Source organism: Anarrhichthys ocellatus, unplaced genomic scaffold (genome assembly GCF_004355925.1).
Source record: "Anarrhichthys ocellatus isolate YVR2014 unplaced genomic scaffold, GSC_Weel_1.0 scaffold130, whole genome shotgun sequence".
Taxonomy (NCBI): domain Eukaryota; kingdom Metazoa; phylum Chordata; class Actinopteri; order Perciformes; family Anarhichadidae; genus Anarrhichthys; species Anarrhichthys ocellatus.
Window position 1 is genome coordinate 381,870 of NW_022280160.1, and position 11,125 is coordinate 392,994.

At 46.9% G+C, this 11,125-nt stretch overlaps 1 protein-coding gene across 1 annotated transcript; it reads right to left on the reverse strand.

The window, feature by feature from the left end:
- Positions 1 to 54: 54 nt before the first annotated feature.
- On the reverse strand, positions 55 to 10,340 carry LOC116399821 (trichohyalin-like). Its single transcript, XM_031877240.1, has 16 exons — positions 9,981 to 10,340; positions 8,446 to 8,568; positions 8,086 to 8,331; positions 7,338 to 7,428; positions 6,777 to 6,895; positions 6,486 to 6,632; positions 5,289 to 6,016; positions 5,068 to 5,197; positions 4,645 to 4,764; positions 4,227 to 4,559; positions 3,361 to 3,537; positions 3,088 to 3,249; positions 2,886 to 3,008; positions 2,214 to 2,420; positions 653 to 811; positions 55 to 264 (listed from the first exon to the last, which is right to left on the reverse strand). Exons 1-16 carry the CDS (start codon positions 10,116 to 10,118, stop codon positions 55 to 57), a joined length of 3,213 nt encoding a protein of 1,070 aa, XP_031733100.1. The 5' UTR covers positions 10,119 to 10,340.
- Between the last annotated feature and the right edge of the window lie 785 nt (positions 10,341 to 11,125).

Genomic DNA, 11,125 nt, shown 5'->3' on the forward strand with positions numbered 1-11,125 from the left:
CCTGTCTCCCGTGTCTTGTCACCTGTCTCCCATCTCTTGTCACCTGTCTCCCGTCTACCCGTCTGCTGTCTCCCGTGTCTTGTCTCCTGTCTCCCGTGTCTTGTCACCTGTCTCCCGTCCCCTCACCTGGGTGATGTCATCGTTGAGGAGGTGGGTCAGCAGCTCGTCCTCCCGACGAGTCACTTCATTCAGAGACGAGACACAAAGAGAGTCCAGAGAGACGAGTCGAGTCTCCAGCTGCACCACTCTGAAACATGTCCAACCCTACAGGTACACAAAGTACTCAGATCCTGTACTACTACTACAAGTACAGCAATGTACGACAAGGAGTACAAGTACAAGTCCTGCATTCAAAGTATTACTTTATGGACAAATACAGAAGTATTATTGGTAAAATATAGTTAAAGTATCTACAGTAAAAGTACACAAGTATTATCATCTTCATATAGTGAAAGTATAATCCTTCATCAGCAGTAAAAGTACACAAGTTGTACTGGTGTCAAGTATCTAAAGTACTGGTCTCTGATCTGAGACATGAATCTGATGAATGTAGTAAAAAGTACTATTAGCTCTGAGATGTACACAGAGTAAATACTGAAGTACAGGAGCTCCTTGTGGTACTTCAGTATAGTACTGCAGTAAAAGTACTCACACTGATGGCGACAGCGGAGCAGATTTCTGTCCTCAGTGTTGAAGCCGTTTCCAACAGACTCTGGATCTGTTTCTCTCTGAGTCCACTCTGATCAGCCTCACTGGATCCACACGGATCAGCGGGACCAGTTCCAGGGTCCGACTGGAGCAGCGCCTCCAGCTGGACTCACAGACAACAACACGCACACTAGTAATGAATACTTTTACTGCGTCCAACAGTCAGACTCACGTATATATAACAGTATATGACGGTGTGGAGTCAGGACGGGTTTTTATTGGAACGATAAATTATTGTTTTTCTCTTTAAACTAATCTGTCGATCACAATCAGAACAGAACTTCCTCAAATGTCCACTAGAGGCTCCTAAAGAGCCGATCCTCATAGACCTCCATGTTAAAATCAACTTTACAGCCTGAAACTAAAAACAGTTTTATTCTCTTTAAATAATATCAGAATCAGAATCAGCTTTACTGTCCATGTTTGCGTACGCAATAAACAAGAAAACAGAACAGATGTAGGTATAAACTAGTGCTGGGATTAATGGCTGTGGTGGTTGAGCGCTGCTGCAGAGTGGACAGAGGGGGGGGGGGGGGGGGGGGTTCAGGGAACGGTGCCGGGTAGAGGCTTAATGAGCCGCAGCTGAAGCCGATCTTTAATCGTGTCTCCTCTCCCATATAAACACGAGTAGTGACGGAGGCGCGAGAGGGAAAATGCCAGACGGAGACACCGGCTGGAGAGGCGACAGAGAGGACGACAGATCATCCCGAGAAAGGCGTGCACGTGCAGGACTGTAGCTCCAGCTTTGCCTCGTTGGTCCATCTCCTCAGTCTTCACCTCATCCTTTGCAGATTTTAGTTTCTGCCTGCAGGTCGGGAGGAGATGGACCAGACAGTGATCAGAGAGTCCCAGAGCTGCATGGGGGACTGAGTGAGATGCGTCCTTCATTACAGTGGAGCAGTGGTCCAGTGTGTTTCTGTTCCTAGTGCTACACTTTATATGCTGTCTATATTTAGGCAGTTCTTTGCTGAGGTTTGCTCTGTTGAAGTCCCCAAGAACAATGAGCAGGGAGTCTGGGTGTTTGTGCTCCGTGTTGGTGATCTGCTCAGCAGGTGTTGAGGGCCTCACTCACACAGGCCTGAGGCTGTAGACACCGACCAGGATGAAGGAGAACTCCCGTGGTGATGGAATATGATGGTTCATGAAAACCGTTTGTACAACTCACCTGTTTGAATTTAGTCTTAAAGGTAGATATGATTACTGGCGTGGCCTCTTTGAGTGACAGGTGGGTGTGGTCTCAGGACTGTAGTGACAACTCACATGGCTAGTTTGAAAACTGCTGCAGCCGGTGAGCTAACCGCTAACTCGTTAGCCAGCTAGTTTCTTTATATTTATATTATATTATATTTTTTGCTCTCAGGGTTGTTCATCATTTTATTTCAGTGGCGTTAATGACGAACACGATGCAACAGAACAGATAGTGAATGTGAAATACACTTAAATGAATTCAGATTAACGGCTGTTAAACATGTTTCTCTCTGACGCTCCTCAGCAGAACAGCTGACCTGTTTGGCTGTGAGGTGGAAGCTGCTGCTCAGGTCCAGGATGGACTCGCTCTGATGGATCTTGTTCTTCACTTTCTCCTGGAGCTTCAGCAGCTTGGACAGATCCTCCTCCTTCACTCCCTTCGACTCCTCCACCTCCAGCCGGTCCTGGACGCCGCTCAGAGTCTCCCAGCTCTTCCCCATGAACTCCACCTCGGCGTCGAGGCGCTGGAGAAGGAAAGAGAGCATGTCTGATGCTGAAACAGAAACGTTCTTGTAGTCCCTACAAGTAGTCCATGGACTTCAGAAGACCTAGTGGTCTCGTAGATTCCTACATGTGCTAAAGTCTTAGGAGTCCCCACAGTCCTAAAGACCCAGTAGTCCTTAATGTCACAATCCCAAGGGTCCCAAATTCTAGCTGTAACCACAGTCCAACAATCACAGCTGTCCCAGGAGGCCCGATGGTACTGGTTCTGGACCATTGGAACACCAGGGACTCCTGTGATTACACTTCCAGTAGTCCAAAAGACTCAATGGTCCCAACAGTCCAACGGACCCAACAGTCCAGCTGTCCCGCTGGTTCCAAGGACCCAACAGTCCCTACAGATAAAAAGTCGCAATGGTCCAAAAGTCCTAGCAACAGTCCTCATGATGAAAAAGTCCCAATAATGTCCCAGCTGTTCAAAGACTTACGGTAAAATGTGGTCTGGCCTGGCTGTAGTGCTCCAGCAGCCTGGAGGTCTCCAGGTCTGAACCCAGATCTATCAGAGTGCAGGAGTCCAGCATCTCAGAGACGCAGTTCAAGTCCTGCAGGGTCTGGAAACACAAAGCATTCTGGTACCCGGGTACAATGACTCTGCAGTATCAGATTCAGCACCACCAGAGTAGTTCCTACCTTGTCCAGTCTCTCCTGGTATTTCCTGCAGTACTGGTGCTGCTGGATCTGGATTTGTTGGTGACTCCGCAGCTCGTTCACTTCCTGTTTGGTTCTGCCGAGTCGCTCCACCGTCTGCTGCACCGCCGACACCAGCGACTGCGGGTTCAACGCTCCCGACACCTGACACAACACATAAAAGAACGTCTAACTGAACTCTTCTTTATGGTTCACGGAACCTTCTCGTACAGATGTATGACTTCTCATCTGAACCCTCGACGGCTGACTGGTTACCGTTGCGACAGTCTGGACGCAGTTGGCTCCCAGTTCCTGACAGGTGAGGATCTTCTGTAGCGTTTCCTGCCAGCAGGCGTCCAGCTGCTTCTTCTTCCTCTTCCTGGAACTACCTGCTTCCTCTTCCTCCGATCTCTTCCTGTAGATCTCCATGAGTTCTTCCATCTCCTCCTCCACCTGAAGAACAGCAGCACCATCAGCTAACAGCACAGTTCATCACTCCTCTGACGGACTCAACAGGTCTCCACAGAGCAAACGTATGGGTCAGAGGTCAAAGGAAGACAATGTCCAATACTTTGGTCGGGTCTCCAGACTGCCAAAGGAAGACAGGCAGTTATTCACACATTTTCACACCTACGGCCAATTTAGAGTCTTCAATTAACCCGAGCTGCAGGTCTTTGGACTGTGGGAGGAAACCCACGCTGACACGGGGAGAACATGCAACTCCACACAGTTCAGCTGTGAGGTGTTGGCAACCACACCATTACATTACAGTCATTTAGCAGACGCTTTTATCCAAAGCGACTTACAATTCAGATTCTATCACACCGTAGGCACAGCTAAAGGAGCAATTTTGGGGTTAAGTGTCTTGCTCAAGGACACATCGACATGCGACTAGCGGAGCCGGGGATCGAACCGCCGACCCTCTGATTGAAGCACGGCCCTGCGCTCCACTTAGTCACAGGTCGCCCCGTGCAGCCCTGCACAGCCCCGCACAAATACACTAATAATCATCGGTTCAGCTTAAAGGACTCAGGGATTTTTAGTGTGCAGGGAAACGAAGAAAAGAGCTGCATATGATCTGGGTCTTGCCGGTTAGAAAGACCTGGATCCAGTGGACTGAGGACACCAGAGGAGACCCTGACCTGCTGGGCGGTCCGGAGAAAAGAGACGAAGGGTTGCAGCAGCTGCAGGTTTGAGTCGATCCTCCTGTTCCGACTCTGTAGCTCCTTCAAGACCAGATCAACTCGAACGGAGAATTCAGGACTCGGTGGACCGGTCAGGTCGGCAGCTGGAGGATCGAGCCGAGTTCTGGTCCGTGAACCCGCTCCGCCTCTCTTCAGCTGCTCCGTCAGGGCCTTCAGAGGGGACAGCTGTCTGCTGGTCTCACTGGGAGGCTGGGACCTGGTCTCGCTGGTGTGCAGAGCTCTGATCTGATCCAGGATCTGCTTCATGTTCTCTGCATCCTGACCTGCAGACTGGAGACAAACAAACACTGAAACCTTCACACAAATGTTATGTTATAAAGAAATAGAGTGAGTGTGTGTGTGTGTGTGTGTGTGCCTCAGCTTGTGTACGTAGCTGCAGGTGTGTGTTCAGAGTGTGTTCGGCTTCAGAAAGTTGCCGTCCTGCTTCAGAGCTGATAGACAACAAACTGCTGCTCTGCTGCAGCCAGCTGCTGATCTATGACGCGCACACACGCACACGCACACACACAAAGTTTTTCTGAAACTAAATATAATTTAATAAATAGATAAATATAAACTATATTAGAATGTTCTGTGTAGGTTGAAAGAGACAGAAAAGGTTAAATATTTGTTTCTGAGTCGAAACATTCAGTCGACATCGTTTAAATAAGATGTGAAATGTTCATTTATTAAATATATTATAGTTTATTGAATTAAATTCTCTGCAGGCCTTTGAACAACCATCAGCGGCCGTAGTTTGGTCCGCAGCCGTAGTTTGACAGTAAGAGGGAGGAGTCACCTTGTCCACCAGGTGTTCACATGACGACAGCAGCTGGAGCCTCCAATTGGTCGGGAGCGTTTGGTGGGCATGGCCTTCTCCACCAGGATTCTCCTTTCCCAGCATGCTCTGCTGCCCTGCTGCCTGCACACTACACCACAGAAGAAGAAGAAGAAGACAGTCATGATGATAAACACTGATGTTTCCTGTCTTCATCATGAGCTGGATCACAGAGATCTGACCTGGATCCAGACCGCTGGTCTCTGGTCTCCTCTGATCCGGATTCAGGCTGCACATCTAACCCAAATCTAGGGTACATGTCTGATCCTGGTCCTGGCATCTGGTCTAATCTGGATCCAGGCTGCAGGTCTCTGGTCTCCTCTGATCTAGAATCTGAATTCAGGCCTGATCTAGATGCAGGGTCCAGTTCTAATCTGGATCCTATCTGCATGCCTGGTTTTAATCCTGACTGGAGCTCTCTGGTCTCCTCTGATCTGGATCCAGGCTTCAGGTCTCTGGTCTCCTCTGATCCAGAATCTGACTTGAGGTCTGGTCTAGAATCAACCATCAGGTTTAATTTACATCCAGACTGCAGGTTTTTGGTGGCCTCTGGTGATCCAGACTTCAACTCTAATCTTGACTCGAACATTTTGTTCTCCTTTGATCTGGATCCAGGCTGCAGTTCTGATCTGGATCCAGGCTGCAGTTCTGATCCGGATTCAGGTTTCAGATATAATTTGGAACCTGACTCGAAGTTACTGGTCTCCTTTGATTTTGATCCAGGAGCCACGTCTCTGGTTCGTTCTGTTCTGGATCCAGGCCTCTCATCTGATCCGGATCCCTGTGTCTGGTCCGATCTGGATCCAGGCTGAAGGTCTCTGGTTCGTTCTGTTCTGGATTCTGACTCCAGGTCTGCATTCTCTGCTGATGTGGATCTAGATTGCAGGTCCTGGTCCAGGATCTTCCAGTCCTGTAGTGAGGACAAAGTATTTCATTGAGTACTGCAGTAAAACTGGTATAAATATTACTTCCTGTCTTACTGATGGAGGAAGTACTTCCTGAAGTAAAAGTACTAAAACTCAACATGAATATCTATTTTATATTCATAAACATTGCCTTCAAACTACTGGATTCATTCAAGTTTATCACCAACACTACATTTGACAGATTACATGATAATGTTATTGATACTCATTTTCACTGAGCAGAGCCTGAAGGCATCACGATGTAACTGAGCAGAGCCTGAAGGCATCACGATGTAACTGAGCAGAGTCTGAAGGCATCACGATGTAACTGAGCAGAGCCTGAAGGCATCACAATGTAACTGAGCAGAGCCTGAAGGCATCACGATGTAACTGAGCAGAGCCTGAAGGCATCACGATGTAACTGAGCAGAGCCTGAAGGCATCACGATGTAACCTAATGGACGTCTGTCTGTACCTCGTGTTCCTTCTTACGGACCATGATGCCGTTCTCCGCCTGTTGGAACTGCAGCCTAATGGCCTGGTCCGCCGTCCTCCTCCGGTCCTGCAGCGCCTCCACCAGATCCTCCAGCCTCAGAGCCACCCCCCTGCTGCACTGGGAACTCTGGGAAGAAGACGCAGCATCGGCATCAATCCACACAATCCAGTCAATCAAACAGACAGGTACTGTAAATACCTGACTGTCAGTGAAGTAGCCTCTAGATGCATGAAGACTGCAGCTTTACTTCTATAAACATATGGCATTCACCTCCTCCTCCTGCAGTCCTCCTCCTCTCCTCTGGAGGTCCTCGGTCCTCTTCAGCTGTCTGAGTTTCTGCAGCAGAACGCTACTGCTGGTTAAAACCTGCAGAGATTTTCCCAGAAGATCTGGAATCAAAACACAACGAAACAACGATGAAGATTATAACTAATAATAACTTATCACCACATTAGAACCTACAACAAACCAGTTCATCTAAAGCTTAAACCCGTTTGTCTAAAGTTTAAACCGGTTTATCTAAGGATCTAACGTTTAAACCAATTTATCTAACGTTTAAACCGGTTTATCTACAGCTGATCTACCTTTTTGTTTTCAACATGGCGACTCCTTAGCCAGCGGCTAACAGCTAACGATGCTAATGATGCTAACTACGATGAAAGTGCAGAAACCCCAACCTTAAAATCCAAGATGGCGCTCCAAGCAGCAACAGTAAACAAGCTGCAGTAATATACCTTTTATTAGCACTTATTTCTGACTTGGGTTAAGTCAGTCATGCATATATATAGCATAAATACTACTGACACTACGAATAATACTATGACTGGTTACCTCTCCTCAGAACGTTGTATGAGAGCTGAACCTCCGTCCGTCTGTCTGGTTTGAACTGTAGATCCTCCACCCTGTCCAGACAGACAGAAAACTGGAGACAGACAGAGAGATCGATAGATAGACAGACAAACAGAGAGAGAGAGACAGAGAGAGAGAGACAGACGGACAGAGAGAGAGAGACAGACAGACAGATAGAGAGAGAGAGACAGACAGACAGAGAGAGAGAGACAGATGGACAGACAGAGAGAGAGACAGATGGACAGACAGAGAGAGAGACAGATTGATAGATAGACAGACAGACAGAGAGAGAGATGTTAACAAACAGGTGTTGGTGGTTTCTCAGATGTGTTCAAAGTGTGGAAGTAAAACAGGAAGTGAAATATAAACATTGGTCAGGTGACATCTCATATTTAATGATGGAGGACACAGGAGGACACGTCTCTGGTTCACAGACTAAAATAGAAGCACAAAGCTCTTTGTTGGGACCGGTTTAAATAAAGGCTGCAGCAGGTGTTTCTAATAAAACGGATGCCTGCACCGCCTGAGGAACGTGAGGCTGAAATAAATTCCTCTTCTTGAACCACAAATTATAATCAATTACTACAAATATGAATCAGAACTGAACCACACTATACAGCAGGGCTACGACTGTGTGCTGGGGTTATCCTCTGGGGAGCAGGAATGGGATCAGGAAGGTTGTGAATGAAGTCGTTTCCTAACATCGTCCATGTTTCTAGAAGCTTCCTACCTCCTCAGCTCGGCTGTAGAAGTCTTTAGCCAGCATCAAGACTTCCTGTCGTCTCTGCAGCAGGCGGAGGAGCAGCGACCATCCTTCAGTCAGAGACGCCACCATGGCCTTGTGCAATTCCTCCTCTTCCTCCTGCTTCTTCGTCCTCTTGTGCTCCATCAGCCCTTCATCCCTCCCCCTCGTCCTCCTCAGCTGCTCTGTCTGTTGGTTCTTTTCCACCACAGCCAGAACCTCCCCCTCATGTTTCTGGAACAACAAGAACAGACTGTAGCATGCAGCATGGCTGTGTCTGGTCTGATTGGCGTACTCGGTGTGTCCGGTGTGTCTGCTGTATCTACTCTTTCCGTCTTCCGTTTGTACCTTGAGCTTCTCCATCAGCTGCTCTTGTTCCTGGATCAGAGTCTGGTTTTCTCTCTGGTTCGATCCGACCTCACAGAGACCTGGATGAACCTGGACCAGCTGGAGGCGGACCAGAGACCCACTCTGTGTACACACACAACTTTAGAAGTTCATCAAATGTTTGTTATGTAAATTATGATTATTATTATTAATAATATCAATAATAATAATATTTATTTATACTATTAGTATTAATAATAAAATATTCTTATTATTAATAACAATAATAATGAATCTGGTTGGAGTCAGTTAACTAGTTTGTTGTCACATTAAACTGTGAATATTATTTTGTTCTCCACACTGCGACATGTTGACGGCTTCAGGTCAGAAGCAGATGTGTGTGTGTGCGTGTGTGTGTTACATTCCTCAGGATGATACAGTATCTCTGGCATGTCGACCGAAAAAGACACAACGTGACGCGTGACCACACAAACACACACTTTAAAAACGACTAATAGCTCCTAAACTCACGCACGCACGCGCGCACACACAGTTCTATAACAGGAAACAAACAGCACGTGAACATAACAGCGACTGACCTCAGATCTCCTGAAGCCTCCAAAGGAACAAACACAGTTTCAAGACTTGACCCTGAAGAGTGTCTCCCTCCTGGTGAAGTTTGACAAGCTAAGTAGCTATTTAGCTCACTAGCTAGCCAGCTCTAGAGATGGACACGCTAGTTAGCTCACTAGCTAGCCAGATCTATAGATGGACACGCTAGTTGGCTCACTAGCTAGCCAGCTCCAGACATGGACACGCTAGTTAGCTCACTAGCTAGCCAGCTCTAGAGATGGACACGCTAGTTAGCTCACTAGCTAGCCAGCTCTAGAGATGGACACGATAGTTCGCTCACTAGCTAGCCAGCTCTAGAGATGGACACGCTAGTTAGCTCACTAGCTAGCCAGCTCTAGAGATGGACACGCTAGTTCGCTCACTAGCTAGCCAGATCTAGAGATGGACACGCTAGTTCGCTCACTAGCTAGCCAGATCTAGAGATGGACACGCTAGTTCGCTCACTAGCTAGCCAGCTCTAGAGATGGACACGATAGTTAGCTCACTAGCTAGCCAGCTCTAGAGATGGACACGCTAGTTCGCTCACTAGCTAGCCAGCTCTAGAGATGGACACGATAGTTAGCTCACTAGCTAGCCAGCTCTAGAGATGGACACGATAGTTAGCTCACTAGCTAGCCAGCTCTAGAGATGGACACGCTAGTTAGCTCACTAGCTAGCCAGCTCTAGAGATGGACACGCTAGTTCGCTCACTAGCCAGCTGTCCGTCTCCAGAGCTCCCGCCTGCTCTCCTCCTGGTCAACACCGTCTGCCAGCGGCAGGGCCTGCGGGGTACGCTAGCTAACGAGCTAATTCTTGTCTAATGTCTAATGTCTGATGAACAGAAGTGGTTTTGGTTTCATCAAAAGTGGGTTGTAAAACAATAGATGTGATCTGAATACGTCTCCCACCATCACGTCCTATAAGGAACCGTCCCTCAGACAAACCTTGAGTACAGAGACAACGATCAGCGATTGGCCGGCCTGGATGGCGATGGTACTCAGAGTGGTGACAGAGCGAGGAAGCTTCATGTTCCCTTCTCCTCCAGCCATCCTTCCCGTCTCCTCGGCCTCTCCGGCCGTCATCAACAAAGAAGATGAAGTTCTCTCTTCTTCTTCTGCGTCTCTTTAAATGTTTAAAGTCATCTTGAAGTTTCACAGTCCCTGAACCAGTTTGTCGAGTCTGGTTCCCATTGAAAACGCAGGTTCTGGTGCTGGTGTTGTTGGGAGGTTCCTGTTCTTTAGTGTCCTACAGAACACGGAGAACATAAATGAATCAACAGTGAGATGATTGGGAGGTTCCTGTTCTTTAGTGTCCTGACTTTATGACTCCTTTAACACACATGTCCCATCACTTCAACCTCCTGACAGTTATCCTATGACTCTATGACACGATAACTTTAGCTAACATTAGCTCAATGGCTAAAGAGCCTGAACCAGATTTAGATGAAACCTGATCCTGGTCTGGATGTGACCTCGCAGCAGTTAGTCATGAAGAGACTTCACAGCAGGAGTCTCTAAATATAATGTCATGTTGAAGGAAATGAATGTCATGAACAAGTTGTTTTAAAGTACTCTCTTAAAATACTGATCACAGTTAAAGGGACAGTAGTGATGTTCTAAAGTGGGGTCCTATGAGTTATCTAGCTACCTAACTTAGTTTTATTCCACGTTGACGCTGGCTTTAAAAGTGTCTTTAAGTTCTTAAACTGCAGTAATTAAAGATCTGAATACGTCTCCCACCATCTAGCTAGCTAGCTAAATTAGCTATGTTCCAGATGTAATGTAATCTTAGCTGATGTGTTTTATCAGCATCTCTTTTTAGAAAGTGAGACCAGTTGTTGGTGTGAAAACATTCTGGTACCAAACACACAGGAATCGTGGCTTTAGCGAGAGACACTGAGGACAGTTTTGGTTTTGTAGTCTTAATAATTACATATTTTCACTGTCTTATGCTTGATCAATTATCTTTAAAAAAACACAAACATATGTATAATTCATGGAACACTTCAAAATAGTTTAAATAATTATGTGTCTCTCCTTGTTGACTATCTTACATATTTTTAGTGAAATAAGGTTTAGCAGCTTCAGCT

What these genes read in the sequence shown, in the direction of transcription:
- LOC116399821 (XM_031877240.1), bottom strand. Translation starts at nt 10,118, where the DNA reads ATGACGGCCGGAGAGGCCGAGGAGACGGGAAGGATGGCTGGAGGAGAA. An exon ending in ACCAGGAGAGACTGGACAAG is followed by an intron (nt 3,009 to 3,087) that starts GTAGGAACTACT and finishes TTGTGTTTCCAG; the next exon opens with ACCCTGCAGGACTTGAACTG. An exon ending in AGGCCAGACCACATTTTACC is followed by an intron (nt 2,421 to 2,885) that starts GTAAGTCTTTGA and finishes TTCCTTCTCCAG; the next exon opens with CGCCTCGACGCCGAGGTGGA.